Here is a 16,634-nt window from a genome sequence, read left to right as displayed (position 1 = left end):
GTGTTCGCCAAAAGGCATGTGGCAGACTCCCCAAACATATGGAAGAAGGTACTCTGGTCAGATGAGACTAAAATGGAGCTTTTTGGCCATCAAGGAAAACGCTATGTCTGGCACAAACCCACCACCTCTCATCACCCCGAGAACACAATCCCCACAATGAAGCATGGTGGTGGCAGAATCATGCCGTGGGGATGTTTTTCATCGGCGGGGCTGGGAAACTGGTCAGAATTGAAGGAATGATGGATGGTGCTAAATACATGGAAAGTCTTGAGGGAAACCTGTTTATCTTCCCCTTGAAACTGGGACTGAGATTCACCTTCCAGCAGGACAATGACCCTAAGCATACTGCTAAAGCTACACTCAAGTGGTTAAAGGGGAAAGATTTAAATGTCTTGGAATGGCCTAGTCAAAGCCCAGACCTCAATCCAATTTGAGAATCTGTGGTATGACTTAAAGATTGCTGTACACCAGCGGAACCCATCCAACTTGAAGGAGCTGGAGCATTTTTGCCTTGAAGAATGGGCAAAAATCCCAGTGGCTAGATGTGCCGAGCTTATAGAGAACCCCCAAGAGACTTTTAGCTGTAATTGCTGTAAAAGGTGGCTCTACAAACTATTGGCTTTGGGGGGTTAATAGTTATGCACGCTCAAGTATTATATATATTTTTGTCTAATTTCTTGTTTGTTTCACAATAAATTTTAAAAAATGCGTCTTCAAAGTGGTAGGCATGTTGTGTAAATCAAATGATGCAACCTTTAATTCCAGGTTGTAAGGTAACAAAATAGGAAAATTGCCAATGGGGGTGAATACTTTCGCAAGCCACTGTATACAGTGCCTTCAGAAAGTATTCATACCTCTTGACTTATTCCATAGGCCCACCCACTGGGGAGCCAGGCCCGGCCAATCACATTTAGTTTTTCCCCACTAAAGTGCTTTATTACAGACATAAATACTCCTCAGTTATATCAGATGTCCCCGGTGGCTGGTCTCAGACCATTCCGCAGGGGAAGAAGCCGGATGTGGAGGTCCTGCGCTGGCGTGGTTACACGTGGTCTGTGGTTGTGAGGCCGGTTGGACGTGCTACCAAATTCTCTAAAATGATGTTGAGGCGGCATATGGTAGAGAAATTAACTTGAAGTTATCTGGCAACAACTCTGGTGGACTTTCCTGTAGTCGTGTCGATTGCACTCTCCTACAACTTGGGACATCTGTGGCATTGTGGTGTTTGACTAAACTGCACATTTTAGGGTGGCCTTTTATTGTCCCCAGCACAAGGTGCACCTGTGTAATGATCATGCTGTTTAATAATCTTGATATGCCACACCTGTCAGGTGGATGGATTATCTTGGCAAAGGAGAAATGCTCACTAACAGGTTTTTTACAAAAACAATTTGCACAACATTTGAGAGAAATAAACTTTTTGTGCATATGGAACATTTCTGGGATCTTTTATTTCAGCGCATGAAACATGGGACCAACACTTTACATGTTGCATTTTATATTTTTGTTCAGTAGACAATATTTGCCCATTATTCTTTAAAAAATTCTTCAAGCTCTGTCAAGTTAATCATTGCTAGACAGACATTTTTAAGTCTTGTCATAGATTTTCAAGCCGATTTCAAAACTGTAACTAGTCCACTCGGGAACATTCAATGTCGTCTTGGTATGCGACTCCAGTGTAGATTTAGCCTTGTGTTTTAAGTTATTGTTTTTGTCCTGCTGAAAGGTGAACTCGTCTCCCAGTGTCTGTTGGAAAACAGAGTGAACCAGGGTTTCCTCTAGGATTTTGCCTGTGCTTATAGCTGTATTCCGTTTATTTTTATCCCCAAAAACGATCTAGTCATTGCCGATGACAAGCATACCCATAACATGATGCAGACAGCACAATGTTTGAAAATATGAAGTGGTACTCTGTGATGGTTTGGATTTGCCCCAAACAATGCTTTGTATTCAGGACAAAAAGTTAATTTCTTTGCCGCATTTTTGCAGTATTACTTAAGTGCCTCGTTGCAAGCAGGATGCATGTTTTGAAATATTTGTATTCTGTACAGGCTTTCTTCTTTTCACTTCGTCTGTACAGGCTTTCTTCTTTTCACTTCGTCATTTTAGGTTAGTACTGTGAAGTAACTACAATGTTGATCCATCCTCAGTTTTATATACACTGCTCAAAAATTAAAGGGAACACTAAAATAACACATCCTAGATCTGAATGAATGAAATATTGTTATTAAATACTTTTTTCTTTACATAGTTGAATGTGCTGACAACAAAATCACCCAAAAATTATCAATGGAAATCAAATGTATCAACCCATGGAGGTCTGGATTTGGAGTCACACTCAAAATTAAAGTGGAAAACCACACTACAGGCTGATCCAACTTTGATGTAATGTCCTTAAAACAAGTCAAAATGAGGCTCAGTAGTGTATGTGGCCTCCACGTGCCTGTATGACCTCCCTACAATGCCTGGGCATGCTCCTGATGAGGTGGCGGATGGTCTCCTGAGGGATCTCCTCCCAGACCTGGACTAAAGCATCCGCCAACTCCTGGACCGTCTGTGGTGCAACGTGGCGTTGGTGGATGGAGCGAGACATGATGTCCCAGATGTGCTCAATTGGATTCAGGTCTGGGGAACGGGCGGGCCAGTCCATAGCATCAATGCCTTCCTCTTGCAGGAACTGCTGACACACTCCAGCCACATGAGGTCTAGCATTGTCTTGCATTAGGAGGAACCCAGGGCCAACCGCACCAGCATATGGTCTCACTAGGGGTCTGAGGATCTCATCTCGGTACCTAATTGCAGTCAGGCTACCTCTGGCGAGCACATGGAGGGCTGTGCGGCCCCCCCAAAGAAATGCCACCCCACACCATGACTGACCCACCGCCAAACCGGTCATGCTGGAGGATGTTGCAGGCAGCAGAATGTTCTCCACGGCGTCTCCAGACTCTGTCACGTCTGTCACGTGCTCAGTGTGAACCTGCTTTCATCTGTGAAGAGCACAGGGCGCCAGTGGCGAATTTGCCAATCTTGGTGTTCTCTGGCAAATGCCAAACGTCCTGCACGGTGTTGGGCTGTAAGCACAACCCCCACCTGTGGACGTCGGGCCCTCATACCATCCTCATGGAGTCTGTTTCTGACCGTTTGAGCAGACACATGCACATTTGTGGCCTGCTGGAGGTCATTTTGCAGGGCTCTGGCAGTGCTCCTCCTTGCACAAAGGCGGAGGTAGTGGTCCTGCTGCTGGGTTGTTGTCCTCCTACGGCCTCTTCCACGTCTCCTGATGTACTGGCCTGTCTCCTGGTAGCGCCTCCATGCTCTGGACACTACGCTGACAGACACAGCAAACCTTCTTGCCACAGCTCGCATTGATGTGCCATGCTGGATGAGCTGCACTACCTGAGCCACTTGTGTGGGTTGTAGACTCCGTCTCATGCTACCACTAGAGTGAAAGCACCGCCAGCATTCAAAAGTGACCAAAACATCAGCCAGAAAGCATAGGAACTGAGAAGTGGTCTGTGGTCACCACCTGCAGAACCACTCCTTTATTGGGGGTGTCTTGCTAATTGCCTATAATTTCCACCTGTTGTCTATTCCATTTGCACAACAGCATGTGAAATTTATTGTCAATCAGTGTTGCTTCCTAAGTGGACAGTTTGATTTCACAGAAGTGTGATTGACTTGGAGTTACATTGTGTTGTTTAAGTGTTCCCTTTATTTTTTTGAACAGTGTATATAGTTCTATATAGTTTTATATATACAGTGGGGAGAACAAGTATTTTATACACTGCCGATTTTGCAGGTTTTCCTACTTCCAAAGCATGTAGAGGTCTGTAATTTTTATCATAGGTACACTTCAACTGTGAGAGACGGAATCTAAAACAAAAATCCAGAAAATCACAGTGTATAATTTTTAAGTAATTAATTTGCATTTTATTGCATGACATAAGTATTTGATCACCTACCAACCAGTAAGAATTCCGGCTCTCACAGACCTGTTAGTTTTTCTTTAAGAAGCCCTCCTGTTCTCCACTCATTACCTGTATTAACTGCACCTGTTTGAACTCGTTACCTGTATAAAAGACACCTGTCCACACACTCAATCAAACAGACTCCAACCTCTCCACAATGGCCAAGACTAGAGAGCTGTGTAAGGACATCAGGGATAAAATTGTAGACCTGCACAAGGCTGGGATGGGCTACAGGACAATAGGCAAGCAGCTTGGTGAGATGGCAACAACTGTTGGTGCAATTATTAGAAAATGGAAGAAGTTCAAGATGACGGTCAATCACCCTCGGTCTGGGGCTCCATGAAAGATCTCACCTCGTGGGGCATCAATGATCATGAGGAAGGTGAGGGATCAGCCCAGAACTACACGGCAGGACCTGGTCAATGACCTGAAGAGAGCTGGGACCACAGTCTCAAAGAAAACCATTAGTAACACACTACGCCGGCATGGATTAAAATCCTGCAGCGCATGCCCGTCTGAAGTTGCCAATGACCATCTGGATGATCCAGAGGAGGAATGGGAGAAGGTGGTCATGTGGTCTGATGAGACAAAAATAGAGCTTTTTGGTCTAAACTCCACTCGCTGTGTTTGGAGGAAGAAGGATGAGTACAACCCCAAGAACAAGTCTTTGTGGTTGAATTTTTGCTCGATTGAGGGACCGTATAATTATCTGTATGTGTGGGGTAGTCATTCAAAAATCATGTTAACCACTATTACCACAACTTGTTATGCAATATGTTAAGAACATTTTTACTCTTGAACTTATTTAGGCTTGCCATAACAAATGGATTGAAGCTGTAACACAACTAAATGTGGAAAAGTAAAATGGTGTGAATACTTTCTGAAAGCATTGTCGGTCTCTCTGTCCCTATGGAGTTGTCTCTCGCTGTACACACACACAACCCTGTACAGTAGTGTATAGTTAGCCTATGTAGGAGCAGCTAACAGTGTGAGATTGTCTGTTATTTCCAGTCTCAGCAGTGCTCTCTCTCGTTCTCTCTTTTTCTCTTTCTCTGGAGCCGGTTACAGTATGAGTGTTTTGGAGGTGTTCCTAAATATTTGTGGGATGACAGCGTGATCTGACTGTCCTGCTCACTGTGGATTCTCATGTCATTACCAGAGGGGGATAAAACACACACACACACACTGCTGCAACAGAATGCATACGCAAACACACACACGCACGCATGCGCACAGTGTAAGAACCTGTGTGGGCTCTGTGGTCAATAGGAATCCAGGCAGTCATAATTGAGAGCTCAGTCAGTGTAGCTTTCATTAGTATTCTGTGTTTCCCCCAGTCAACCACATTCAGGGACTCCCACTACTTCTACCAGAGAGGATGATACACAACATAATTATTTTCAAATGTGATAACCAATGACCATGTAACAGCAATGACAATTCTTGTAAAGATGTCCTTACATTTGTCTTCTGTCTTCTCTCCACAGAGTGCCCAAGGGCCGTGAGAGCCCCTTGGGGAAACTTCATGCACAAACCCACTTTCTTCCTCACACAGAAACACACACTCTCTCTGACACATACACAGTCTTATTGACACACACACACACACACACACACAGAGTATGTTGGAGGTCCAGGAGGAAAGGCCTGCCACAGCAGGAGGAACGGCAGTGACACACTTCAGCAAGAAAGAGCGAGGGAAGAAGGAACGAGAGGAGGCCAAGGACAGCCGGGGGAATCTTGGGATTATCGGGAACAGTATTCCAGGTTCGGGTGGCCGAGGGAACGGCAGAGGGAAAGCCCCTCACACACACACAGGCAGCCCCCAGCAGCTCATCACCCCACCCTGCTCTGTGGTGCTGGGAGCCCCCTCCATTCATCACAACAGACTGAAGAACTCCCCATCCACCAACACACAGAGGTGAGGGAGAGAGAGTGTACATGTGTCTGTCTGTGTAAAGTAGTAGTAGTAAAAGTGGTGTGTGTGTCCTGGGGTCAGGGAGTACACTGTGTTTGGATCTTCTCTCTGCTGACTCATGTTTCTGGAGCCACTGGAAATCAGCATCTGCCCTGCCAAACGCTTGCCATCCCTCTCTCTCTCTCGCTCTCTTGCTCTCTCGCTCAGCTGTGTGTCAGTAGGGTGTGGTATGGGGCTGTCCCTGCCAGTTGGAAGTGTCCTGTTCTCCTGAGCTGTACTTTTCTCATGGCCACTGAGAAGCAGCCGCCCTGATCCTCCTCTCCGCCAGATTATGGTCTGTGTCTCTGGCCTACGGTTGTGAAGAACTGCCCCTGTCAGTTGTACATGGTTGTGATCCGAGCCAAATATAATACTCTGGCAGACATTATTCCTACCTCACTATTGGCCAGTGAGAAAATGGTGTGTGTGTTTCCCTTCCCTCGGGCTGTCTGTACTGTGCCTATACTTGCCTATACCAACTGTGATCTACAAGGCATTCCTAGTCAATCACCAAATATTTATCTCAAACAATAAAGCCTTGCGTTCCATTTTTCATCTCGTGCTGTTGGCAGTAGGTGTACCCGATTCAGCTGCCCTGCGCGCCGGGTTGGTGACGTGTTCAAATTCTGAACCATTTCATGTGTCTGAAGCTGCAAACTCTGCCTTCCCAGGGGGGCCCGGAGAACAAATCAAGTGCATTATAGGCCTACCTCTGGCCAATCGGGTGGCTCAGATAGCTGGGTCTGCTGTAATGTAGCAGGCATAAAAGAAAGTTACAGCAAGGTTGATACTGTGAGCTTTTAAAACCCTGACTAGAGAGAGACGGTCAACAAATACAGCAAAATGGTGGTTTTATGAGGGAGTTCATGTGTAAATTCTTACTCAGCATTGTCAACACTTTGTATTCCACACTTTGTATTCCACACTTTTATAAGCCATACAATGTGTGTTCTTCCTGCTTGCGCTACAACAAGCACTGCAGCTGTACAGCCTACCTCAAATGTTGATATATTGATATAGATTTTTTTAATTAAAAAAATATCTAGATTTTTTTTATTATTAAAACAAATTGGTCAGAACAACAATGTATTGGCAGGGCAATTCAAGCAAAGCCAATATGCGGTGATAATGTATTGGGCCTATAGTTTACTGCACAAACCTTATTGCTACAGTACTGTTTTTAATTGGTTAATGTTGCATAGGATTACTCTTGACTCAGAAAAGTTTGGTACCACTGGTCTAACTGTAGGTATTAGCTGATGATGTATGTACAGTACAGCACTGTGGTTAGTAGCTATAATGATGGATCATGGTAGGTTGGGGGATTTCCCACAGCGTAAGTCTTGAACACAGTAGGCCTACTGTTTTTAGTCTGGTTTTCCAATAGGGTGCCTCCATCCAAATAGAGCTGCTGAAGGAGTGTGTGTGTGTTTATGAATTAGTCTGTACACATGTTAGGGTGTGTGTGATTCACTACTCTGGCAGTCTCCTCCCGGCAATGGAAAGAGCGGAGTGAGGAAAGAGGTAGGGGGAGATGGGGAAGGGTTGATGGGACAAGAGGTCAGTCTGGTCCACTCCCAGCCAGCCGTCTGATTCTCTGGCCTCTTTTCCAACTGAGACTTCTCAGTCAGGAGTCTGTTCACTGGGCACTAATTAACTCTAGCTCCAGGCTCTGGCCTGTTTCCCCTCTGTGTCCCTGGTTGTGTCAAGTGTTTTCCCTGTACTCACTAAATTGATGCCTCCACACAACAAAAAAGGAACATAAAAATATTTCTGCCAAGATTCACTTTGAAGATGCTATAACTGTCCACATTTACTTTTCCTCTGTCAACAAGACCAGTAAAGAACAGCAACATCAGACAACCCCATAGTAGAATGGCTTTAACGGGAGGTGCATTCAAGTTGCGGCTGCCACAGGGAGAGAAACATGCCTTCTGATAATCAGTCAATGCTCAACATTTCTTAATGTAATTGCACGCATGGCACCATTAAAAAAGGCAATTACAACTAGAATTTGTAGCATGGTTTAGGAACAACTGCACAACAAAACTCTTAATGGGGCAATGGTGTCTTGAAAGGGAAATTACATACGTTGTAATTTAAACAGTTTTTCACGGTTATTTTCATGCTTATTCAAAATAATTGTAAATATTAATAACAATTAGGATGTTGTGTCAAATGTAAAGTTGTTCTCTAAAAGTCTGACTTTAAAAACTCAAAATTAAAATAATTACATTTGGAATCATTTTGGAATAGAATGTCCTTTTAAAAAGTCACCAGAACTGTACTTCTCACAGTCCTTGTACAGAAGCAACCCCTATCTCCCCACCTTTTTTCCGCGACCTTTGCCACCACTGCTTTTCTAGGGGAACAAGTCGTGGTGGGGAAGTAGGAGAACTAACAGAGACTGTGGGAGAATCTTAATTGCATACTCCTCTCGTTGCCTTCTTCTCAAAACCCATCGGAGGAGAAGATCAGAGGGGAGGGACCTTTGACCTGTGTTTTGAGAAGGAGGTGAGGATTGCCTGGCTACCCACACTCCTTGCTCCGGCCAAACCCTATGCCACGCCCACATATGTTAGTTTCTTCTCTGCAATGAGTCTGGATCGGAGTACTTGTCTGACCCTTCAGCGACTGCGAACACATTCGGGGCCTTCTAATTGGTTCAGAAACCGATAGGTTGAGCCAGAGCTAGAACACACATGGGTTAAGCGGATGTTTGAAAATTCGTCATTGGCTTTGATGCTCAGATTGGTTAGACCAGTGGTCACCAACCTTTTGAGTGAAGATCACTTTCTGAGTCAAAATGCAAGCTGAGATCTACAGCCAAGATTTGTATAATTAGTGAGAGGAGAAGGGATGTGAGGAGTGATTGCAGTTTGACTAGAGAGAGGAGAAGGGATGTGAGGAGTATGCAATTGAGATTCTCCCTGAGTGTACTACTTGGGGAGCCATACCTGTTGCGGCATTTACACACACGTACACACAGAGTGTGAGATATGCACTTGATTCTCCTGGAATGTCACAACCCAAGTCTCCAGTAATTCTTCCTCATCAGTCTAAGTAAAGTTGTCTTGCCTAACCATGACCAGGTCAATAGATTTTTTTATATCAATGAGACTACCTGGATAAATAAATGTTAAATAAAAATGATGCTGAATTTGTTTCCACTGTCTCACTGAAAGAGTGCATGAAGTACATTTTGCTTCAGTTTATTTATGTACAGTTGATAAGCACTTCTCTCTCTCCCTCCTCCTCATCTCTCCCTCTCCCAGTCCTAAACCCAAGCCAGAAGTCATGGTGCGCTCCCCTCCCGTCATGTCTCCCTCCGGTGCTGCCGCCCAAATGGACTCCAAACTGCCCAATCAGAGCAAACCAGGAAGCGGCGGCAGCCAACTTCAGGCTTCGCCCTGCGACCTCAAGACAGTGGGTGCTAAGGGCTCCCAGCAGGGGGGTGTATTGGGGATGGGTCCAGGGGGCATGGGGGGGCTGAAGAATGGCCAGGGCCTGACCTCTGGGGGACAGGGGTCAAAGGTGAAGGTAAAAAGAGAGAGGAGCACCTCGGTGGAGTCCTACAAAGAGCAGCAGCCAGACACAGTCACGCCCATCAGCGACGACAAGGGTGAGTATTACACTGCACTCCAAATAGTATTCAGCTCAAATATGTCAAGTTGAGTACCGGTATACGTAGTGGTATGAAATAGTGTACTATTTACTGATGACATCCTACTTTCTAAGCTTGCATTTCCATGAAGCTAAAGTGCTTATATATTTCTGCCTCCCTGACACAATAGCTGTTGATGTTAGTGGGCATGCTACGTATCCATTCTGTGTGAACATGTGTTGTGGCTGTGGAAACAGCAGCAGGCCCCTGAAAGCGTGTCATTATGGTCACGGACTCTGCCCTTGATCCACTGCTGTGTCGGTCTCTCCTCTCCTCCTGGGAGTCTGGTGCACAGGACTGCACTTAGAGAAGGGAGGGGAGAGGGGAAAGTGTGTTTGTGTGTGCTATTGACATGGAGAGCTCAGCTCTGACTCTGGTCTGTAGAAACGCATGCACGCACACACATGAAAACACAGCTACACACACACTGACTGTGTGTGTGTGTGTGTATACAGACAGTAACAGGGTGAAGAGGATGTGTGTGGCTGAGAGGAGGCAGCCCTACAGTGGAGCTGACTGGTGCTCTGGAGGAGAGAGTGATGAGGACGACAAAGGATTCTTCAGTAAGTGTGTGTGTGGGACTTTGTGTATGTGTTTGTGTGTCTGTCGGTCATCCCCATTTCCACCTGTTACTGAAAACTACAGTATCAATGATCCTATCTGTCCCTCCCCAGACTGTAACTCCAGTGACGTGAAGCCCCAGGACTCCAACTCCCATCCTCCCTCCAACGCCGGACTCAGCCGCTCTTCCACGCCCTCCCACAATCCACTAGGAGGCCAGGGCGCAGGGTCGGAGTCGGCGGGTGGTCAGAAGGCTGGGTCTAAAGTGGTTTATGTCTTCACTACAGAGATGGCCAACAAGTAAGGTCGATCACAGCGAATTAATGTAAATTACACTGCAAAAATATATTTTTCAAGATATTTGATCTTAATCGCCGTATTAATCGTCATATGAAGGTAAAATATCTGGAAATAAGACAAAATTATCTGCCAATGACAGTAGGTCATTTAGTTTGGTACGAATAAAACAAGTTAATTATCACTCAATATAAGATATTTAGGCGAGCATAGATTTAACTTTTTGCTAAATGTTCTCCACTCAATGGGCTTTATTCGGTGTGACTGCTTTGCTGGTGACACTATCACACCTCCTACATGCTTCACGGTGGGAACCACACATGCGGAGATCATCCATTCACCTACTCTGCGTCTCACAAAGAAACTGCTGTTGGAACCAAAAATCTCAAATTTGTACTCATCAGACCAAGGAACAGATTTCCACCGGTCTAATGTCCAATGTTTGTGTTTCTTGGCCCAAGCAAGTCTCTTCTTGTTATTGTTGTCCTTTAGTAGTTGTTTCTTTGCAGCAACTTGGCCATGTAGGCCTGATTCACGCAGTCTCCTTTGATGTTGAGATGTGTCTGTTACTTGAACTCTGTGAAGTACTTATTTGGGCTGCAATTTCTGAGGCTGGTAACTCTAATGAACTTATCCTCTGTGGCAGAGGTAACTCTGGGTCTTCTTTTCCTGGGGCGGACCTCATGAGAGACATTTTCGTCGTAGTGCTTAATGGTTTGAGCGACTGCACTTGAAGAAAGTTCTTGAAATGTTCCGTATGGACTGACCTTCATGTCTTAAAGTAATGATGGACTGTCGTTTCTCTTTGCTTATTTGAGCTGTTCTTGCCAAATAGGTCTGTCTTCTGTATACCACCCCTACCTTGTCACAACACAACTGATTGGCTCCATCGCATTAACCTGTCTAGGATAGGGGTTTCGCTAGCGGCACCCCGTTCCACTAGCGGAACCCCTCGCCAACAGCCAATGAAATAGCAGGGCGCCAAATACAAATCAACAGAAATCTCATAAATCAAATTTCTCAAACATACAAGTATTAGGCACCATTTTAAAGATAAAATTCTCGTTAATCCAGCCACAGTGTTGGATTTAAAAAATGCTTTACAGCGAAATCTCCACAAACGATTATGTTAGGTCACCACCAAGTCACAGAAAAACCCAGCCATTTTTCCCGCCAAAGAGAGGAGTCACAAATAGAGATAAAATTAATCACTAACCTTTGATGATCTTCATCAGATGACACTCATAGGACTTCATGTTACACAATACATGTATGTTTTGTTCGATGAAGTGCATATTTATATCCAAAAATCTAATTTTACATTGGTGTGTTATGTTCAGTAGTTCAAAAACATACTATGATTTTGCAGAGAGCCACATGAATTCACAGAAATACTCATTATAAATGTTGATGAAAATTCAAGTGTTATGCATGGAACTTTAAACTTCTCCTTAATGTGTCAGATTTCAAAAAAACTTTACGGAAAAAGCATAATCTGAGAATGGCACTCAGAGCCCAAACAAGCCAGAGAAATATCCGCCATGTTGGGTAGTCAACATTAGTCATAAATAGCATTATAAATATTCACTTACATTTGATGATCTTCATCAGAATGCACTCCCAGGAATCGCAGTTCCACAATAAATGCTTGTTTTGTTCGATAATGTCCATCATTTATGTCCAATAGCTTCTTTTGTTAGGGCGTTTGGTAAACAAATCCAAAAGCGCGATCTGGTCCATTCGGACAAAACGTTCAAAAAGTTATATTACAGGTCGAACAAACTTGTCAAACTAGGTATAGAATCAATCTTTAGGATGTTTTTATCATAAAAGTTCAATAATGTTCCAACCGGAGATTTCCATTGGCTGTAGAAAAGCAATGGAACGAGAGCTAACTCTCAAGTGAAAGCGCATGACTGAGAACGAGGCTGTAGGCAAACCCCTTAGTCAAACAGCTCCCATCTGGCCCTCCTTCACATGAGTAGCCTGAAACAATGTTCTAAAGACGGTTGACATCTAGTGGAAACCTTAGGAAGTGAAAATTAACCCATATCCCACTGTGTATTCGATAGGGGTGAGTTCAAAAACTACAAACCTCAGATTTCCCACATCCTTTTATGGATTTCTTCTCAGGTTTTTGCCTGCCATATGAGTTCTGTTATACACACAGACATCATTCAAACAGTTTTAGAAACTTCAGAGTGTTTTCTATCCAATACTACTAATAATATGCATATATTAGCATCTGGGACTGAGTAGGAGGCAGTTCACTCTGGGCACGCTATTCATCCAAAAGTGAAAATGCGTCCCTTTATCCCAAACAAGTTAAGGAAAGAAATTACATAAATTAACTTTTAACAAGGCACACCTGTTAATTGAAATGCATTCCAGGTGACTACCTCATTATGCTGGTTGAGAGAATGCCAAGTGTGCAAAACTGTCATTTAAAAAAGATATATATTTCACCTTTATTTAACCAGGTAGGCCAGTTGAGAACAAGTTCTCATTTACAACTGTGACCTGGCCAAGATAAAGCAAAGCAGTGCGACAAACAACAACAGAGTTACACATGGAATAAACAAACGTACAGTCAATAACACAATACAAAAAAGCTATATACAGTGTGTGCAAATGAGGTAAGATTAGGGAGATAAGGCAATAAATAGGCCATAGTGGCGAAGAAATTACAATTTAGCAATTAAACACTGGAGTGATAGATGTGCAGAAGATGAATGTGCAAGTAGGGATACTGGGGTGCAAAGGAGAAAAATAATAATATGGGGATGAGGTAGTTGGTTGGGCTATTTACAGATGGGCTATGTACAGGTGCAATGATCTGTGAGCTGCTCTGACAGCTGATGCTTAAAGTTAGTGAGGGAGATATGAGTCTCCAGCTTCAGTGATTTTTGCAATTCGTTCCAGTCATTGGCAGCAGAGAACTGGAGGGAAAGGCGGCCAAAGGAGGAATTGGCTTTGGGGGGTGACCAGTGAAATATACCTGCTGGAGCGTGCGCACTACGGGTGGGTGCTGCTATGGTGACCAGTGAGCTGAGATAAGGTAGGGCTTTACCTAGCAAAGACTTCTATATGACCTGGAGCCAGTGGGTTTTGCGACGATTATGAAGCGAGGGCCAGCCAACGAGATCATACAGGTCGCAGTGGTGGGTAGTATATGGGGCTTTGGTGACAAAACGGATGGCACTGTGATAGACTGCATCCAATTTTCTGAGTAGAGTGTTGGAGGCTATTTTGTAAATGACATTGCCTAAGTCGAGGATCGGTAGCATAGTCAGTTTTATGAGGGTGTTTGGCAGCATGAGTGAAGGATACTTTGTTGCGAAATAGGAAACCTATTCTAGATTTACTTTTGGATTGGAGATGCGTAATGTGAGTCTGGAAGGAGAGTTTACAGTCTAACCAGACACCTAGGTATTTGTAGTTGTCCACATATTCTAAGTCAGAACCGTCCAGAGTAGTGATGCTGGACGGGCGGGCAGGTACGGGCAGCGATTGGTTGAAGAGCATGCATTTAGTTTTACTTGCATTTAAGAGCAGTTGGAGGCCACGGAAGGAGAGTTGTATGGCATTGAAGCTCGTCTGGAGGTTAGTTAACACCGTGTCCAATGAAGGGCCAGAAGTATACAGAATGGTGTCGTCTGCGTTGAGGTGGATCAGAGAATAACCAGCAGCAAGAGCAACATCATTGATGTATACAGAGAAAATAGTCGGCCCGAGAATTGAACCCTCCGATTTGACACACTGAATTCTGTCTGAGAAGTAGTTGGTGAACCAGGCGAGGCAGTCATTTGAGAAACCAAGGCTGTTTAGTCTGCAAATGAGAATGTGGTGATTGACAGAGTCGAAAGCCTTGGCTAGGTCGATGAATACGGCTGCAAAGTATTGTCTTTTATCGATGGCGGTTATGATATCGTTTTGGACCTTGAGCGTGGCTGAGGTGCACCCATGACCAGCTCTGAAACCAGATTGCATAGCGGAGAAGGTACGGTGAGATTCGAAATGGTCGGTGATCTGTTTGTTAACTTGGCTTTCGAAGACCTTAGAAAGGCAGGGTAGGATAGATATAGGTCTGTAACAGTTTGTGTCTAGAGTGTCTTTGGGGATCTCAGACGATACGAAAGAGAGGTTGAACAGGCTAGTAATAGGGGTTGCAACAATTGCGGCGGATCATTTTAGAAAGAGAGGGTCCAGATTGTCTAGCCCAGCTGATTTGTAGAGGTCCAGATTTTGCAACTCTTTCAGAACATCAGCTATTTGGGTGAAGGAGAAATGTGGGAGGCTTGGGCAAGTTGCTGTGGGGGGTGCAGGGCTGTTGACCGGGGTAGGGGTAGCCAGTTGGAAAGCATGGCCAGCTGTAGAGAGGTGCTTATTAAAATTCGGAGTTATCCTGGATGTATCGGTGGTGACAGTGTTTCCTAGCCTCAGTGCAGTGGGCGGCTGGGAGGAGGTGCTCTTATTCTCCATGGACTTTAGTGTCCCAGAACCTTTTGGAGTTTGTGCTACAGGATGCAAATTTCTGTTTGAAAAAGCTAGCCTTTGCTTTCCTAACTGCCTGTGTGTATTGGTTCCTAACTTCCCTGAAAAGTTGCATATCGCGGGGGCTCTTCGATGCTAATGCAGTACGCCACAGGATGTTTTTGTGCTGGTCAAGGGCAGTCAGGTTTGGAGTGAACCAAGGGCTATATCTGTTCCTGGTTCTACAGTGATCACTGAGAGGGTGCCCATGTTTATGGATTTGGGGTTGTACCTGGTAGGTTCATTGATAATTTGTGTGAGATTGAGAGCATCTGCTTAGATTGTAGGACGGCCGGGGTGTTAAGCATGTCCCAGTTTAGGTCATCTAACAGTACGAACTCTGAAGATAGATGGGGGGCAATCAATTCACATATAGTGTCCAGGGCACAGCTGGGGGCACAAGGTGGTCTATAACAAGCGGCAACGGTGAGAGACTTGTTTCTGGAAAGGTGGATTTTTAGAAGAAGAAGCTTGAATTGTTTGGGCACAGGCCTGGATAGTATGACAGAACTCTGCAGGCTCTCTCTGCAGTAGATTGCAACTCCGCCCTCTTTGGAAGTTCTAACTCGTCGAAAATGTTATAGTTAGGGATGGATTTTTGGTGGCCTTCCTCAAACCAGGGTTCAGACATGGCTAGGACATCAGGGTTGGCGGAGTGTGCTAAATCAGTGAATAAAAGGCTTCTAATGTTAACATGCATGAAACCAAGGCTTTTACTGTTACAGAAGTCAACAAATGAGAGCACCTGGGGAATGGGAGTGGAGCTAGGTGCTGCAGGGCCTGGTTTAACCTCTACATCACCAGAGGAAGTGTAGGATAAGGGTACGGCTAAAGGCTATAAGAACTAGTCATCTAGTGCGTTCGGAACAGAGAGTAAAAGGAGCAGGTTTCTGGGCGTGGAATATATTCAAGGCATAATGTACAGACAAGGGTATGGTAGGATGTGAATACAGTGTAGGTAAACCTAGGCATTGAGTGACGATGAGAGAGGTTTTGTCTCTAGAGACATTTAGACCAGGTGAGGTTACCGCATGTGTGGGAGATGGAACAAAAGGGCTAGCTAAGGCATATTGAGCAGGGCTGGAGGCTCTATAGTGAAATAAGACAATCATCACTAACCAGAACAGCAATGGACAAGGCATATTGACATTTGGGAGAGGCATGCATAGCCGAGTGATCATAGGGACCAGTGGGTAGCTAGGCGAGCTGGAGAAACGACGATTCAGTCAGCTAGCGGGCCGGGGCTAGCAGAAGGGCCTTAGGGGAACGTCGCGACGGAAGAGTCTGTTTTAGCCCCCTCGGATGGTTACGTCGGCAGACCAGTCGTGTTGGATTGGCAGGGCTCTGTGTAGGCAGTAAAAGGCTCCAGGCCAATTGGCAAATAGGTATTGTAGCACAAGAAATTGGCTTATGGACAGTCCAATATGCTCTAGACAAGGCAAAGCGTAGCTACTTTGAAGAATCTCAAATATAAAATATATTTTGATTTGTTTAACACTTTTTTTGGTTACTACATGATTCCAGGTGTTATTTCATAATTTTGATGTCTTCACTATTATTCTACAATGTAGAAAATAGTAAAAATAAAGAAAAACCCTTGAATGTGAGTAGGTGTGTCCAAACTTTTGACTGGTACTTTATATACATTGAACAA

General features: G+C 44.6%; 1 protein-coding gene across 3 annotated transcripts in view; it reads left to right on the top strand.

The window, feature by feature from the left end:
• LOC129816831 (B-cell CLL/lymphoma 9 protein-like) overlaps positions 1 to 16,634 on the top strand; it is a 36,407-nt gene that overhangs the window by 10,690 nt on the left and 9,083 nt on the right. For all 3 annotated transcript variants that reach the window (XM_055871751.1, XM_055871750.1, XM_055871749.1), the window contains 4 exons: positions 5,456 to 5,889; positions 9,201 to 9,547; positions 10,045 to 10,152; positions 10,264 to 10,450. In XM_055871751.1, coding sequence (XP_055727726.1) covers positions 5,591 to 5,889; positions 9,201 to 9,547; positions 10,045 to 10,152; positions 10,264 to 10,450 — 941 coding nt within the window. In that variant the 5' untranslated portion in view covers positions 5,456 to 5,590. The remainder of the gene's footprint in view (positions 1 to 5,455; positions 5,890 to 9,200; positions 9,548 to 10,044; positions 10,153 to 10,263; positions 10,451 to 16,634) is intronic.

Source organism: Salvelinus fontinalis, chromosome 19 (genome assembly GCF_029448725.1).
Source record: "Salvelinus fontinalis isolate EN_2023a chromosome 19, ASM2944872v1, whole genome shotgun sequence".
Lineage (NCBI taxonomy): Eukaryota > Metazoa > Chordata > Actinopteri > Salmoniformes > Salmonidae > Salvelinus > Salvelinus fontinalis.
Note: the sequence above shows the minus strand (reverse complement) of the source record. Positions and strands in the feature narration are given on the sequence as shown.